Source organism: Lagopus muta, chromosome 24 (genome assembly GCF_023343835.1).
Source record: "Lagopus muta isolate bLagMut1 chromosome 24, bLagMut1 primary, whole genome shotgun sequence".
Lineage (NCBI taxonomy): Eukaryota > Metazoa > Chordata > Aves > Galliformes > Phasianidae > Lagopus > Lagopus muta.
In genome coordinates, this window is record NC_064456.1 from 1,281,577 (window position 1) to 1,297,905 (window position 16,329).

At 66.7% G+C, this 16,329-nt stretch overlaps 1 protein-coding gene and 1 long non-coding RNA gene across 3 annotated transcripts; one reads left to right on the forward strand and one right to left on the reverse strand.

The window, feature by feature from the left end:
- Positions 1 to 337: 337 nt before the first annotated feature.
- On the reverse strand, positions 338 to 879 carry LOC125684303 (uncharacterized). The gene is made up of 3 exons (XR_007373263.1): positions 846 to 879; positions 555 to 618; positions 338 to 396 (listed from the first exon to the last, which is right to left on the reverse strand). It is a non-coding gene; the product is annotated as an uncharacterized LOC125684303 (long non-coding RNA).
- An 8,004-nt stretch (positions 880 to 8,883) lies between these two features.
- On the forward strand, positions 8,884 to 15,449 carry CSF1 (colony stimulating factor 1). Of its 2 annotated transcripts, none has more exons than XM_048926243.1 (9): positions 8,884 to 9,115; positions 10,012 to 10,137; positions 11,425 to 11,487; positions 11,755 to 11,934; positions 12,071 to 12,248; positions 12,988 to 13,778; positions 13,969 to 14,024; positions 14,141 to 14,193; positions 14,507 to 15,449. In XM_048926243.1, exons 1-8 carry the CDS (start codon positions 9,095 to 9,097, stop codon positions 14,190 to 14,192), a joined length of 1,467 nt encoding a protein of 488 aa, XP_048782200.1. In that variant the 5' UTR covers positions 8,884 to 9,094; the 3' UTR covers position 14,193; positions 14,507 to 15,449. The 2 variants fall into 2 exon arrangements, with proteins under 2 accessions (XP_048782200.1, XP_048782201.1); XM_048926244.1 differs by having other exon boundaries at positions 8,898 to 9,115; positions 13,648 to 13,778; positions 14,507 to 15,448.
- The last annotated feature ends 880 nt before the right edge of the window (positions 15,450 to 16,329 follow it).

A 16,329-nucleotide genomic window follows, 5' to 3' on the forward strand; every position in this document is an offset into this window, starting at 1 on the left:
TCCCGCAGCCGCCCCACGCAATCGTCCACGCTGCGCAGCTCCCGCTCCAGGCGTAGGGGTCACCAGGTGCTGGGGGGGGGGGGAGGACACCCAGGGGGTTGTTTATGGGGGGTTGTTATGGGGCCTAAAGGGGTGCGAGGTGCCCCACAACCTGGTGGCACCCAGGGGGGGCTCCTACCTCCACGGGGTGCTGGAAGTCGCTTTGGGGTTTGAGCAGCGTCTGCCCGTAATCCTTGCGCTGATCTGTGGGGCCACGGGGGGGTCAGGGGTGGGGGGATGGAGGGGGGGGGGTGGGGGGGGGGCTGTGTGGGGTGGCCCCATACTCACTGTAGATGCTTTTTGGCACTGGGTCGGGTGAAGCTGGTGGGGCCGTGGGGGCTGTCTTCATATTCATTGCTGTGCGGATGGACGGATGGACAGATGGATGGATGGATGGACGGATGGATGGATGGATGGATGGATGGATGGATGGACAGATGGACAAGCAGTGAGTCCGGCGTGGGCCGCCATCTCTGCGCCCCATAGCACAGCACCGTGGGGTGTGGGGAACTCACCGGGATGGGGGTCCGCTCCAGTAGGCAAAGGGGTCTCCCATCCTCACAGCACCGATGCTGGCAGCTGCCCGGGGGGGGGGGGGCACAGAGTGTTGACCCCCATGTGGGGCAGCCCGTGGGGTCCCCCATTGTGGTGCCCAGGGGGTCCCCCACACCGCCGCGTGTCCCCCCACGCGTGTCCCCATCCCACCGATAAGCTGTGACCCCCCCAAGTCGCTCAGCCCCCCCCCGTCGCCTCCCCCCGCCCCACGGCTCACCCTGCTCAACCCCCCCCCCCGTCCCCCCGCTCACCCCAGCGCTGGAGCCGCTCTGTGGGGCTGTGGCACAGGACAGAAGCGGGGGTGTGACGTTGGCACCGCACCCCGTTGCTCTTTGCCCGAAGGCGTTTCGCTTGCAGGCGATGCGGGGGGGGTCGATGGGGGGGGAGCCAAGGGGGGCGCAGCGCGGTCTCCCCCACCCCCCCGCTCTCACCCAAGGAGCCGCAGGGCGCAACCCTTCCCCCCACGTTCCTCGTGCTGCTCCCACTGGGGGGGGGATGCGGCCTCCCGTGCCCCCACCGCAATGCCCGATCCACCCCCCCCCCGTTGGTGCCATCCCGCCCCACCCCGTGCCACCTGCTGACTTTGCTCGTCCCATCGCGCGCCCAAGGGGGGGAACGACGGGGTGGGGGTGGGGGCTGCGGGGTCCCTGAGCCCATCCGATGCTGGGTCGCCCCGCTGTGCAGGGGGGGTAACCCGTAGGGGGGCTGGGGGGGTGTCCAAGGTGTTCTGGTGGGGTACTTATAGGATGATGATGGGAGACCCATAGGATTCCGGTGGGGTACACGTGGGTGCCTTTCTGTTCCCCCCTTCGTAGCACGGAAGGATCCCCGCGGCTGGGGGGCGGCCCCATGGAGGGGGGGGGGGGAAAGGGGGGAGGCTGTGCCTCAGTTTCCCTACGGAGGGGGTGCAGTTCCGACGTGCGGCCACCAGAGGGCAGCACGTTCCTGTGTCACCCAGCTCTGCCCCCCCCCCCCATTTTGTAGGACCCCCCCCCAACACAGGGCTGTGGGGATGGGCGGGGGGGGTTAGAGGGGGTTTGGGGGGGGGTTGTCCAAGTTCGGTCCCCATTCTGTCCCCAGAGGAAGAGGCACTGGGGGGGCAAAGAGTTTGGGGCAGAATGTCTGCTTGGGGTATTTGCTATGGGGGGGAGCAGTGGGGAGAGAACAGCAATGGGGTTTGATGGGGGTGGGGAGAAGTGAGGCTGTATGGGGGGAGGGGCTGTGTGTTCCCCCACGGCCCCAAACCAGATATGTGAGGGACAAAAAGCTGTGCAGTGGGATTCCCCCCCCCCCCCCCAGCTGCTTTGGGGTGAGGGGGCAGCAGTGGGGTCCCCCTATGGGGCTGTGCCCCCGTTGTGGGATGTGACCCACAGCACCGCCCCCCAGATGGGGGATTTCCATCAGCTGGGGGCACACGGCTGGTAATTGGGGGCACTGAGGGCACACAGAGGGGCAGGGAGGTGGGATGGGGCCTCTGTGGTGTGGGGCGGCCATTCAGTGGGATTGGGGCTGAAGCTGCTGGGATCTTCATGGCCCAGCACAGCATCCCAGCCCCTCTGCCCTGTGACCCCAAACAGTGAATGGAGCTGGGAATGGAGCTGCCTGGGGACGGAGCAGAACGGGGACCTGAACCCAATGGACCAAAACCAACAGGGACCCAAAGCTTTTGGATACCTGAACCTATGGGGAACCCACAACAATTCAGGACCTGAGCCTGCAGGTGACCTGAACCCAATGCGTTGGGAACCAGAACCTACTGAGAACTGGAACCTGGTGGGAAACTGAACCCATTGACACAACCGTGGTGCCCAATTTCCCCAGTGCAGGGAAATGGGGTGAGGGTGCTTCCAAGGAAGGCACGTCCCCCCCCCCAGGGCCTTTCCGGCCTCCTCATTAACGCTGTGACTAACGAGGCAGCAGCATGTGGCTGTGAGCTGGTTGAGGTGCAGAGGATGTGGCCATAAAAGGCTCTTCTGCAGAAATGGGGGACCCCCAAAGGGGGGGGGGGAGGGGGGGGAACATCCCACTGCATCCATGTGGGGCCTCGTGGTGCCCCCGTGTTGGGGCTGTGGGGACGTGTGGGGCTGAGTGGTGACATCTGAGTGAGGGTTGGGGGGAAGTTGTGTAAGAGGGGCTGGATGGCATCAGCTTGGGGGGGGGGGGGGGGGGCTGTGGGGTGGGGGTTGTGGCACCGGGGTGGGATGGGGGTGAGGCGACCCCAATGTGTCTGTGGGATGTGGGGAGGAGGGCGACCCCATAAATGGTGGCTTAGTGAAATTTGGCATCACCTGGAGGTGGGGACACCCCAAAACCGGGGACGCCCCAAAGATGGGAGCCCCGTTTGGGTGCTGCCCTACAGCTGGGGGGTGCCCACTCCCCCCCCCCCCCCCCCTTCATGAGCCCCCAGGGGTGCTGCTGTGGGTTCTGATCCGTTCCTGGGGGCTCTGTTGGATGCAGCACTCCCAGGGTGACCCCAAAGGGGGGGAAATGCAGCTCTCAGCATCAACCCCCCACATCCACCACATCCCCACCATCCCCCACATCCCCCACGTCCCCGGCACCCACAGCCCTTTCCCTGCGCTCACGCTCCGAGCGCCCAGCGTCGCACTTTCTCTCCCAGCACCAAACCCCACACAAAGGTTATTTTTAAAGAAATGACCGTTTTCCCTCTTTTTTTCTTCTTCTTCTTTTTTTTTTCCCCCCTTTTTTCCTCCTCCGGCAGCACGTGGCGGAGAGGTCATGGGGACGGCTTCCAGCTCCTTCTCCAGGGCTGCGCTCTGGCCAGGCCCCTCCATACAGACCGGGCTTTGAGGAGGGGTCCTCCATCCTCGGCCCTAAAGCACCGCTGCCCACCCCGTCCCCCCCCCCCCACCCCCCCAGCCCCCATTTTCCTCCCCCCATCAACCAGGAGACCACATCCTGAGCCGGGCATTGCCCTTGGGTTTCCCGGAGCCTCCAAAGCCCCGCGGGCTGTGCGGCTTCTCCAGGAAAATCAGAGCCAGATGTGGGCAGTGCTGCAGCCTCCGGGTGTGGGGCTGGGATGGGGGGGGGGGGGGAAGATGGGGAGAGTTTGGGGTGTGGGGAGGGTTTGGGATGTGAGGGGGGTTGGGGGGATATGGGGAGGGTTGGGGGGAGTGGGGAGGGTTTGGGTTATGGGGAGGGGTTTGGGGGTATGGAGAGGGTTGGGAGTATGGGGAATTTGGGGGTCTTGGGAGGGTTTGGGGATACGGGGGGTGCTGGGGTGAAATGGGGGGGTTGGGGATATGGGCACAGCAGCATTTCCCCGTGGGGAGCACAGCTGAGCCGGGGCTGTCAGCTCAGCGACCCCCCAGGACCCCCACGGCGCTCCGATGGGCGGCGCTGGGGGGGAGCAGCGCTGATGGAGGGCGCTGCGGTCAGCGGGAAGGAGCGGGGCGGCCCGCAGCGACCTCGGCATGCGACAACAGCGGCCGCAGGATGACACTGAGGGGGGGGGGGGGGGGGGGAACGGAGGGGGGGGGGGCTGAGCAGCCCCATAGCAAAGGACAGCAAAACAGGGGCCTCCCTCACGGCCCGGGCGCAGCGGTGAGCCCCGCTCGGGGGTCTCAGCTTCATCCCTAAGGCTGAGAGCGCACAGACGGGTCGGAGCGACCCCCCCCCCCCCCCCCACCCGCAGGGGTCTGAAACCAAACGGGGCCCAACGCGGGGCCGTCCCGTCCTTCCACCCCCCCCCCCCCGTAGCTTTTCCCCCCGCGGCAGCGAAGGATCCAACCGCGGGACCGGAGCTCCGTTCTGCTGCCCGGAGAGCGGCGGGGATGAGGGAATAAAGCGGAGTGGGGGTGGGGGGGGAACCGGCGTGCAGCACCGCTCCTGTCCGCGTCCCTGGACCCTGGAGATGCGTTTGACGGATCCGAGCGGTTCCGAAGCGATCATTGAGCTGCGTTTGGCCGCAGGAGGGAGCGCTGAGGGCTGAGGGCTGACGGCAACACCCCCCCCCCAGCCCCCCCAGCCCCCCTCCCGTGGTGCAGGTCCGGATCTCTTTGCTTTCATCCCAACGTCGGATCGCGGTGCCGTTCAGGCGCCCCCAGCCCCGAGCATCCCCAATTCGTGCCGTCGGGTGGGGTGGGGGTGATGGGGGAGGGGGGGGCTGTATGTGGGTCCGTGACGGTGTTCTGCCCCCCCAGCGCAGCCTCCCCCCCCACCCCCGTGTCACACAGGGTCAAAGGAGGGGGCTGCCCACCCCATGAACCCAAGGATGGATGCTGGGCAGGAGAAGAGGCCCGGCAGCCTCACGAGCCCCACTCTGCGTATGGGGCAGAGCTGTGGGGGGGGTTGGGGGGGACACCTGGGGGTCAGAGCCGCAGCGGGGACGGGTTGCGCGTGCTCGGGGCCTGCAGCTGATGTCAGCAGGCGCAGATAAAACAACGGGAGAGAGGCGAGGACAAGCGGCTCCTCTGTTTCAGACCCTCCGTGCGCAGCATCTCCATCCTCCGGCGCGGTGGGGGCTGCTGGGGCGCAGCCAGCCTCCCCCCACCCTCTCCCCCCCCCTCCATCCCACGCTGTCCGTAGGGTGGGCAACGAATTGCCGGCCTGGCGCTGTGGGATCGGAGCCACGCGGGATGCGGGATGCGGGATTCGGCCGTCGGGGCACAGCGCCGGGAGCAGCCGAGCAGCCCCAGCCCTCCAGCTCCCCCCCCGCGTTGGGTGCCGCCGGTTCTCCCCCCCCCCATGGCGCCGATGCCGCCCATCCCCGCGGCGCTCCCAAGCCCTTTGCCCACCCGTCCCCCGCTGCTGGCACAGATCCCCGTGTCCCCCCCGCACTCAGCTGCTCCCGGCGCAGCCCCCTGACCCCCCCTCCCCCCCGAGAGGCAGCACCCGTCTGGCTCCGGCCGGGCTGTGCCCACGGTGTGCCACGCAGCGGGCGGTGCTGATGGGCATCGTTAGGGGGCGGAGGGAGCTGCCTCCCCCCCCACCCCAGCACCCCGATCCTGGCTGCGCCCCCACTGCTGCCGTGTGGGTCTGCATCACCCCAAAAACGCCGTTTGGAGCTGATAGCGGCAGCTCCTGCATCCCCCCCGCGCTGCTCCCCGATGGGAGCCGGATGGAGGGGAGGGGGGAGGTGGCGGCAGCCCCCCCAAAGAGGCTTCGGGCTCCGGCTTGGCCGCATTCCTCGGCCTGGAGAGTTCTGGTGGAGGGAGGAGCGCGGCCGGAGCGCGGTGTGACTCAGCCTTGGGGACACTCTGGGGACACATGTGGGGCCATAACGCGCCCTCCGTGCCCCCCCTCCTCCTCCTTCCCCCATAGCGCTGTGGGGCCGGGATTGATCCCTCCGGCCGCTGCCCAGAGACCCCCCAGTGTGTTGCGGGGGGGAGGTGGGGGAATTGACCCCTGGGAGCCGCCGCGGACCCCGAGTTATGACAACAGACACAGCGTGACCCCGCGCTGCTCATCCTGCGGGCACCGCGACCCCGCAGCGCCGGGTGGGGAGGAAGGGGGGGCGAGGAAGAGGAGGGGAGGGGAGGACACGGAGCAGCGCTGCGGGAAGGGAATGCGGGACAGCACGCAGTGCCGGTGGAGGCAGGGGGTGACACGGGACATTCCCACGGGGATTTCCAGCGGGGTTCTCTGTCTGTCCCTCTCTCTCTGCCTCTCCCCCCCCCCCGCCCGGTGCCAGCATTGCGAGGCGAGGGCTGCGGGGCAGCGTGCGGGGCCGGGATCGCGCGGTGTGGGTGCGGGGGGTCGGGGAGGATCTCGCCGCGCTCTCTCCGCTGGAAATAACTTTCTCCGTAACGCGGCGAGTGGGCGGCGGTGATTTCAGCGGAGCCGTGGGCTGAACCCAGCCGGGGAAGTGGGGGGGGGTTGGGATGAGCTGCAGGCTTCACCCCCAACACCCCCCCATTCCCTCCCCGGTTTGGGGGCGGCTGTCCCTAGAAAGTCTCCCAGGTGCCGGGCTGTGCTCCTGCGCCCACCGAGGACGCTTGAAGGCCGATCCGTGGCAGCGCTTTGGCCGCAGTTTCCCCCCCGTTCTGCCCCCCCTCCCCCAGCACCAGCACACCCGGAGCTCGCGGAGGGGGCGATGGGGCGACCCCAGCGCTGGGGCCGGGATCCCTGGGTCACCCCGCGTCCTCCCACCGAGCTCAGACCGCCGCTTTGCAACTGGGGGCGTTTCGGGAAGGGACCCCGCAGCCCCCACCCCCCCGTTTGTGTGGCATCGCTCATCGCCCCCAGCCCCGCAGCCGTTCTATTTCTGCCCCGTGACTCAGGGATTTCGGCAGGTTCGGGATGGGGGGGATGGGGGGGAAGGGAGGAGGCTCTTCTGTAGCCAAAACGAAAGGGGCGGCCGCGTCCCTCCCCTCCCACTCAGCAGCGGATTATTATTAACCCGGCCGTCCCACCGCCCCTGTTTGCAACAGCGCTGTCCCATGACCGCACTGTGACATCTTTCCGGTCACTCCGATGGGAGATCTGACAGAGCACGGCCACGGGGTCCCCGTGAGTCACCCCCAGATCGGTGTCACCGTGTGCCCACCGCATCCCCAGAAATGGGGCGGGGGGGGGGGGGGGGACATCCCGTAGCTGTGGGGGGGGGGGGGTGCAGCTCCGTGCTCGCCCCACATCCGCCCCCTGCCTTACCCGCAGCCGCAGCGCTGATGGTTATCACCTCGCTCAGCAGCACAGATGTGGCCCCATCGGCGGTGCAGACGCGGCCCTGTTGTGGAGCTGTCACCTCCGTCTCCCTCTCCGGCTGCCCCCAGCTCTGCCCTGACCTCCAGTCTGCGCTCTGTTCTGGATCCCCATCCCTCCATCATTTTCGGGTCAGCTCAGCTCCGAGCAGAGCCATCACTGCCATCAGCTGCTCCCTCAAAGTGTGGATGAGGGCAGCTGTCACCAACACGTGGCCCGTTGTCACCGTTGCCACCGTTGTCATGTTGTCACATCACACAGCAGCATTTGCGGCATCTCCCGCTTTCCTCTTCCCCATCCTGGTGTGACCAGCGCTCTGTGAGCCAACATTTGGCCTCACGGCAACTAATTGCTTCCAGTCGTTTGCAAAACAACAACAGCAACCAGCAGGAAAACCCCCAAAAAGCAGAGAGCTTTTGTGTCCCCAGAGCTGGGAGACCCCCAGCTCCATCCCCACACAGAGCTCCTCCAGGGCATCCCTGTGCAACCACTTCTGGGTGTGCAAAACCACCACGGCACACACAGCTGTCCCTGCACACCCATGGGGATGAATGCAGCCCAAAGGTCCTCCCTGCACCCCACACCCTGCAGCCCCCAATGCAATGGGGGGTGGGAAGGAGGGGGCTGAGGAGGGGTGGCCCTGCTGCAAAACGAAGGCTGCTGATGGAGCAAACTTGCACTGCCCAGGGAGGGGGGGGGGCAGTTTGCAAAACCATGCAGGATTTCCTGCAGGAAAACTTCATTGCAGCACGGCGCCGAGGCGCGCGGCGGTGGGTGTGCAGCCAGCAGGGCTGTGCTGGTGCGATGGTGCGCAGTGCACGTGGGAGCCCGTGCAGCAGGGGATGCTTTTAGAGGCTCACACGCGTGTGTTTCAGCCCGCAGGTGTGTGCAGGTGTGTGTGCTGGGTGCTTCTGCATGCACAGATGTTGGGCTGCATGCGCCTCGCTGTGCGTGTGGCTGCGCAGGGGTGTCTGCGTGTGTGCAGATGTGTGTTCCAAGGGATGTGCGTGCACACAAGGCAAGCTGCAGGGCTGTGTGTGTTGTCACAGAGCTGCGTGTGCTGGCACGTGTGTGTGCACAGGCATGCATCCCCAGGGACGTGCCAGCAGCTGCGTGTGCGTGTTGCAAGGCTGCGTGTGCGCACACACACGTGTGCAAGCTCCAGGGCTGTGCATGTGTGCCGCTGTGCGTGTGCGTATGTGCGTGTTCCAAGGGTGTGAGTGTGCATGCAGGTGTGCAACTGCACTGCTGTGTGTGTGTGTGCGTGCCCCAGGGTTGTGCACGCGTGTGTGAGTGCGCGCTGCAGGCGGCGTGCAAGGAGCTGCGTGCGTCCACGTGTGCGTTGTTCCGAGGGCTGCGCGTGCACAGACACGTGTGCGAATCCCGCTGTGTGTGTGTGTGATGGGGGGGGATGCGCGCGCTCATATATGCGCGTGCCCGAGCGCGTGCACGACGGTGCGTGCATCTCCCGGCTGAAGGGGAGGGGGCGGTGCGTGCCGGCGCGCGCGCGTTGCGCGCCCGTGAGGGGGCGCGGGGGGGGGGGGAGGGAGATTGGGGAGGGGGGTGAGAGGGTGGTCGTGGGGGGGGTGAGGGGATGGGGGGGGGTCTCCCCGTGCCCACCGGTCGGGGCCGAGCGGAGCCGAGCGGAGCCGAGCGGGGCAGCGCCGCCGGGATCTGGCCGCCCGCCAGCCCTGTTCTCATAAACCACATGCTGTCAGCGGCCCTATAAAGGGCAGCGCGGCGGCGACGGCGGACTCAGCCCGGCCCCGCTCCCGCACTCAGCCGCCTTCTCCCGCACCGCCCGACCCGCCGCAGCCCCGGCCCCACGGCAGCCCCCATGCCCCGCCTCGGATCCCAGGTACGCCCGCCGCCTCCTGCGGTCGTTCGGGGTGTCCCCCCCCCTTTTCCCCCCCCTCCCGGCTCCGCTGCCACCTGTGTGCCCCCTCCGGTGCTCCCCCGACCCCCGCCGGATGCGCGCACGGGGACGTGGCGGTGCGGACCGACCCCCATCCGGCCCCGTCCCGCCGCCATCTCCCGATTGCTTTCGCTTTGCCATCCCGGTGCCGATCGGAGCGGTTCTCCGCGGGGTGCGGTCCCGGCCCGGTCCCCGCCTCCGTCCCGACGCTCTGGGGCTCCGTCCCGCTCCCCATCTTCATCCCGGTCCCCGACCCGGCGGAGCGAGGCTCCGTGCCCCATCCCCATCCCATGGCCGTGCTCTTCCCCCCCACTCCCCCCCCTCTTCCCCACGGCGACATCTGCAGTTTCACAAGCCGGGAGCATTTCTGGGCCGGCTCCCAGGGAAACTGCCCCCACCCATCCAACCCCGCACACCCTATCGGTGCCGGGATGTGGGATGCGGGGGGTCTGCTGGGTCCCCTCCCCGGAGGAGCCCCTGTGCACACGGAGGGGCTCGGGCCGCCCTGCTGCTTGTGGGGGGGCTGGGAGGGGACTTTGGGGTGACGCCAAAGAGGCTGCATGGAAAGAGCCCTGAGGGTGTGGGGCTTGGGGGGGGGGTCTGCGGGGTGGCAGAGGGTTTTGGGAGGTGGGTGGCACGGCGCCTGTCACCCGTGGGGACGGCATAGAGCCACGCGGCTCCCACGTGTGTTGTGGAATGGGAAATTCCCTGTTGGAAGCGGCTCGATGGGCGTGGGGTGGGAGGACAGCAGCGGGGTCAACATTGCAAAGCTGGGATTAATGAGGAAGGGGGTCTTGGGGGGTCCGGCCCCACACCAAGCGTCGCTCTGTCCCGCTCAGGTGTCCCTGTTCCGCTGCACCCTGCTCTCGTCCCTCCTCCTCATCTGCAGCATCCATGAGACGGAGCAGAACAGCTACTGCCAGCAGATCATCACCGAGCGGCACCTGGACTACCTGCAGGATCTGGTGAGCGCCTCCCACGGTGGCCCCACGAGTTCCTCTCCTGCTCGGTGACTCCAACGGTGGCACCCAGGAGCCGGGCGCCCAGGGGCGTTCGAATGGCACCGTGCCTGCAGTGTGGCTGCTGCCAGAGGAGCAGCCGTGGCCGGGAGCTGGGTGCGGAGAGCGGGGAGCGCTGGGGATGCAGCAGAGGGGACTGGGGGGGGGTGGTGTTTTTGGGGCCGCGGCGGCTGCGCAGGGGTTAAGCTGAGGAATCCGGCTGCATTCCTGAGTCCAGCTGCTTGCCTGGAAGCTGGGCTGGCAACGGGGCTGTGGGTGGGTGGCAGGCAGCGAGGGGGGCCAAGGAGCCAGACGGGCTGGGGAGACGGGCGCACGCGTCCCATGGGGCACGGGGTGCTCACCCCCTGGAGCTGAATCCCAGCCCCATCCCTGCCCCATAGGGCTGCCGGAGGCGCTGCCCACGCTGGCCCTTGGCTCACCTCCGAGCGGGCATTACGGCTGTGGATGCTGTGGGCAGGGAATCGGGCCACGCGGGGATTTGTGCGGCAGCGTGGATGCGTTGGGAGCAGATTAAAATTTGGCCTTGGCAGCACCGCTGGGCTCACGGCTCAAGGGATCCGAGGCTGAGCTCAGCTCATAACCGCTGTGTGTAACCGCTGCGTCCGGCCTCGCGTCGCCTCTTCCTCTCGCAGCACCGAGCGGCGCTGCTGGCGCTGGCAGATGTGCAAGATGGGCTGTGCCTGCAGCCCCCTGCACAGGGAAGGTTTGCTTTGCAGCCCACCCGGATCCCAAGCAGGCGCGTGGCCTGGAAGGGGGTGGGGGGGGGGGGAGAGGAGGGGGCTGGTGCAGGTTTGAATGAAAGCCACGGTTTCCCAGCTGGAGGTTGCAGCCCTCTCCTCATCCGGCGTTTGCAGAGCAGCCGGCCCTCGCTGCAGCCCCGCGGGATAATGGAGCAATTGTTTCCAGTGCTGCACGGCTCTTCTGGCAGCCCGCGCCCTCCCAGCCTGGGATGCAGGCCCGGAGGCGGCTGAACGCCCTGAAGGAGGGCTTGGCTTTGGCGGGGTTGTTTGGGGGATTTTCCTCCTTTTGTAATGGGAAAGAGAGGTGGCAGCAGGCACCGATGGATCCCGGGTGGCAGTGCCAAGCAGAACCGGGGCTGCGGCTTTAGGAAGAGGAGGAGGATGGCAGGGATGAAGCAGGAGCCCCTGTGCCGTGGGTTAGGGGCGGTTTGCACACATGTGGGCACAGGGCCGGGCAGCGCCCGCGTGGTGACACCCTGCTCTGTCCCTGCAGGCAGACACACAGATGCAGCAACCCGGCACGGTGTCCTTCAGATTCATCAGCAAGATGCGGCTGGTGAGCGGCCCCCAGCTGGGCAGGGGGGTGGGGTGGGGGGTGGGATGGCTCCTGGGATGCCGTGGGGCGTCCCTGTGGGGCGTCCCTGTGGGGCGTCCCTGTGGGGCGTCCCTGTGGGGCGTCCCTGTGGGGCGTCCCTGTGGGGCGTCCCTGTGGGGTGCATTTGCTGTCCCCTTGCCTCCATTTCCCTGGGCAGGGTGGGACAGTGGCGTTTCCTCTGCCCACGCTGCATCCAGTCTCTCACTGTGGGGCTCCATCTCTTCCCAGAACGACTCTGTCTGCTACGTGAAAGCTGCCTTCCCTTTGCTGGGCACAATCCTGAACAGGACGACGTTCAAGGAGAACTCAACAAACGCCAACAAGATGAAGACGGTGCGCAGGATGTACGAAAGCATCGATGAGAACGTGGACCCCTGCATCAGGGAGGAGGACGACGAGGAGCACGCGGTACGGCGTTCCCCACCTGCAGAACGGGGTGGGCATGTGGGGCTCCGTGCTGTGGGGTCAGAGCTGGGTGCAGCGTGGCACCCGCTGGGGTCACCGGGTTGGGATCCGGGATGCTGAGCCGAGCCCAATCCTGCAGCTCTCCGAAACGTGCTTTGAGGATTTCACCACGTCCCCCTACGAGATGCTGGTGCTGGTGAGGCAGTTCTTCCAGGACATCAAACAACTGCTGCACAACAAGGAGACCTTTGAGAAGGACTGCAGCCAGGTGTACCGCAGCGCGTGTGCGGGGCCCCAGCAGCGCAGCTCCTCCCCAGGTACGGCTCTGCCTGCTGCCCCGCCAGCTCAGGCTCACCTGCATGGAGCAGCTTGGAGCCGCGTGTGTGCGGCCCTGCACACGTGTGCGGGCGCAGCGTGTCGCCGTGTCGGGAGCTGTGTGTCCGTGTTTGGGGCTGAGCGCCTGCTGGGGGTGGAGGGGGGTCAGAAAGGGGGATGCAGCCCCCGATGGGGTGGGGAATGGGGCTGGGAATGAGGCCGTGGGGGGAGAAGGAGCTCCATCCGCATGGCTGGAGGTGTCAGGCTCGGCCAAGCCACGTTGCTGCCCGTGCCTCAGTTTCCCCTTAGTGCCAATCCTGTGGAGCAAATGCTGGGTGAGGCCGAGTTCTGCCCTCTGGGGTGTCAGGACTTGCGTTGCCATCCGTGCTTGTCTGAGTGCCACGCTGTTGTCTGCATGCCCGTGGAGGAGATGTCTCAGTGTTGTCTGCGCCGGGCTGTGCCTTGTCACCGCCGCGCCGTGGGGATGTCACACGTGGCCGGCTCCTGCCAGCGATGCTGCATCGTGGATAACCCTCACTGCCAGCTCAGGGGACCCGGTGACGGGCTTCCACTTGTCCTGTCGCCTCTGTCTTGCTGCCACGTCCGGCCCTGCCTGCTCCCTGCTTCCCTCTGCTCTCCTTTTCGGGGCTTTCGCTCTCATGGGGACGCGGGGGGATCCCCGTCTCAGAGCTGCTGCCTGCTGGTGACCCCACGGCCGTCTCTTCTCTCTGCTTCTTTCAGGTGTGGGGACAGATCCTGACTGCAATTGCCTGTCCCCTGCCCTCCCTTCTGCCACCCAGCCCTCCCTCTCCGCTGCCACCCGTGCCGGCAGGGACGTGGCACCCTCTAGCACCAGGGTCCCTTACCGCCGGCTGGGCGGCATCCTGGCCGAGTTAGGCAGCAGTGCCTCGTCCGAGCCCCCCAGTAGCATGGAGGGCAGCTCGGGGGCCGAGGAACTGCCAGGAACCGGGCTCGGCGACGCGTCGGCGCCGTCCCCCACCGTGCAGCAGACGCTTGGAGCCCTCCTGGATCCGGCCGCGAGCGCCAGCCCGAAGGCCGAGGACAAATCCATCCCGTTCCACGGGATGCTCGAGGAGGGCGCCGGGACCCCCGTCCTCCCGCATCAGCTCCCTTCGCCCCGAGGGATCAGCACGGCGATGCCGGCGGCGGTCCCCAGCAGCGGCTCCGCGCAGCGCCGCGCCGTCGGTCGCCGTCCCACCGAGAGCCCCGAGCGGGTCACGCAGCTCCGCTTCTCCAGGATGGCTCCGCTGTTGCGGGGACGGGCGGAGGGCGGCCCCGGGGACGGGACGGGGGCGCGAGGCTGGGGGCTGAGCCGGCTGCGGGAGCCCGAGGACGGCGGGGCCGGACCCAGCTTTGATTCGAGCTTTGTTCTGAGCGCAGAGCAGCGCAGGAAGGAGCCGCCAGCCGCCGGCGAGAGCCACCGGGAGCTCCTGGTGTACGTCACGGTGGCCAGCGTCGTGGCCGTCTTGCTGGCCATGGGCGGGCTGCTTTTCTACAAGTATAAATCCAAGGTGAGCCCTTCCCCGGCCGCCCGTCCCTGCCTCGGTTTCCCCTCTCATCTCTCGGTGCTGCACCCCAAGTTTAAGGTGGGGACCCCTGAGCGCCGCCCCGTCGCAGGGAAGGGGGCGTTATTTGGGGGATCCCCCACCTCCTTCTCCAGGTGGGAGCCCCCTCCCCATCCTCACCCCTCCCTCCTCGCAGGTCCTGCAGCGGCCGCTAGAACAGAGGGGCTGCGACCCCGAGGAGCCGGAGACCAGGTGGGTGCCGTCCTGCCGCTCGGCTGGGGAATCTGGGGACCCCCCTGCCCACCCCGACCCGGGGACCCCGGCCCCACAGCCCGCCCTGTAAACCCCCGCTGGGTTTTGCCTCGCAGGGCGCTGCAGGGAGCGGAGGGGTGCGCGGAGCTGGAGACGCAGGAGCTGTGAGGTGAGGGGAGGGGGCAGGGCGGGCGGGCGGCCGCATCCCAGGGGCGCTGACCCCAATCTTGGGGCGGGGAGGGGCTGCCAGCTGGGCTGGGTGGAGAACGCGGCCGGGCTGCGCCTCAACAACGCGGCCAACGTGCGGTTTAGCAGCCCGTTAATTCATAACCGCGAGTTTTTAGATGCGTATTGAGGCATTCTATTAAATACGGGCTTTCTATTCCCCCCCCTGTTTTATTTTACGTTATTTTCCAATTCTGAACGCACCTCTCCCCACCGTAACCTCATCGCCCGCTGACTTTTTCTCCCTCTCTCCTCAGGGCCCCCTGGCGGGATGCGACGCTGCTCGGGGGGGCGGGGGGGTGAACGGACGGGGGCGCTCCTCGCTGGGCGACGGACGGCCGTTGTGCGGCCCCCAAAAGACGCGACGAGCCCCAACCCCCGGCCTGCAGCTGGAACCCGCACAACCCACGGATGAGGACGGAAGGACGGGGCAGCGCAGCCCGGCAGGACCTTGGCGATGGGGTGGATGGCACCGAGGGGCTCCGTGGGGACGGCGCTGGATGCGTCCGAAGCTGCGAGTGGAAAATCCGCCCCCCCCCCCTCCATCCGTCCGTGTTTCCCGTTGCTCCTCACCCACGCCTGGCACGGCAACCCATAGTGGGGGGGGGGCAGGGCAGGGGGGGGCACCCTTCCCGCATCCCACCGGTGCTGAGGACCCAACGCCAGGCCTGCAAAGGGGAAACCCCTCACACTGTGAATATTTAAGACCCGCCGTGCCGTCCCCGTGCCGCGATCCCAAGCTGGACTTGGGAGCTGCCCAGCGCAGGAAAGCTTCTCTATGAACGCGGTGGATAAAAAGCTTTTATCCAACAAATGCACTTTGGGGGATGGGGGGGGGGTGGTTTCCCTCCCCCCTCCCTGCAGGGTTATTGCTGCGAGCTGGCCTCGCCCAGACTGGATTTTGATGCTGGAGCACAGCGTGGTGGTGATGCTGAGGGTGCAGGGAAAGGCTTTGGGGCACAGCGGTACCCAAAACCGCATCCCACCCCACACAGCATCCCTCCCCAGCGCCGCCGCTCCTGGGCTGGGAAGCGTTATTTTTATATGATATATATATTAAAAAAGAAGGAAAAAAAAAAAAGAGGGACAGACCCCACTTTTTTTGGTTGTTTTTAAAGCATTAGTATTAATTTTGTTTTCTATGCGTATTTATGGACTGCCAAAAGGAGGCGTTTCCTGGGGGGGAGGGAGGGGTGGAAGTGGGGTGCGGAGCTGGGTTGGAGCTGCTGCTGGCTCCACGTGTTGTGTGTGCTGGGGGGGGAGGGGGGGCGGCTGCTGGAGTTCTTTCTGCCTCTGTTGTTTTGGGTTTTTTTGTACAGTGAAATGGTGAGATGTTTTATACAAAGTCATTTAAAGAAGTCTATTTAAGGAGAATCATAGAAAACAGCTTGTATATTTAATATTATTAATAAAGACGGACGTGCAGCGCTGTGTCAGCGTGGGAGCTGGCGCTGGGGGGTGGGAGGAGATGGGTTGTGGGGTGGGGGGGGGAGGGGGTGCAGTTTGGGGCTGGGATGGCGGTGCTGCTATGGGATGTGCTGGGGGGTGGGAGGGGGGCACTCGCTCCCATAGCATGGGATGGTGAGGGATCAGCCCTCCAGCTCTGCTGTGCATCTCAGGGTGGTGGGGGGGGCTTCTCCCAGCTCTGGGGGGGCTGTTTTGGTCACGCTGGGGGCTGTGCTGCTCCTTTCTCCTATGGGAAAGGCAGGGGGAGGATGGAGTGCTGACCCCAGGGCGCTCTGTGCACCTCTGGCCCAGAGCTGGGGCTGATCCAAGCAGCGATGCTCAGAGCTGCAGGGAACCCCTCGCCTCCCCCCCCCCCAAGGCGCTGGGGGCTGCAGGGTGAGGGCTGGTTATGGCCGGAGCTGGGGTCAGGGGTCACGCTGACCCTGTTTTCCTGTTGATGCGTGCAGGAGTTCACGGCCACTGAGATGCACCCAGCCTTCCTGCCATCCCCATCCCCACACTGCGAATGGGGGCGCGGGGCTGGACGCCCCTCCTGACCCCACAGCGCCTGCAGGAGGAGGCAAAGCAGCTGCTGAAAGCAAACACACTTGAGGCTGCCTTCCTGTGAGCACTT

Excerpts from the sequence above, each read along its gene's own strand:
- CSF1 (XM_048926243.1), top strand. The coding sequence starts at position 9,095 with ATGCCCCGCCTCGGATCCCAG. Across the intron at positions 11,488-11,754 it reads TCATCAGCAAGATGCGGCTG|AACGACTCTGTCTGCTACGT; the intron begins GTGAGCGGCCCC and ends ATCTCTTCCCAG. Across the intron at positions 14,025-14,140 it reads CCCGAGGAGCCGGAGACCAG|GGCGCTGCAGGGAGCGGAGG; the intron begins GTGGGTGCCGTC and ends TTTGCCTCGCAG.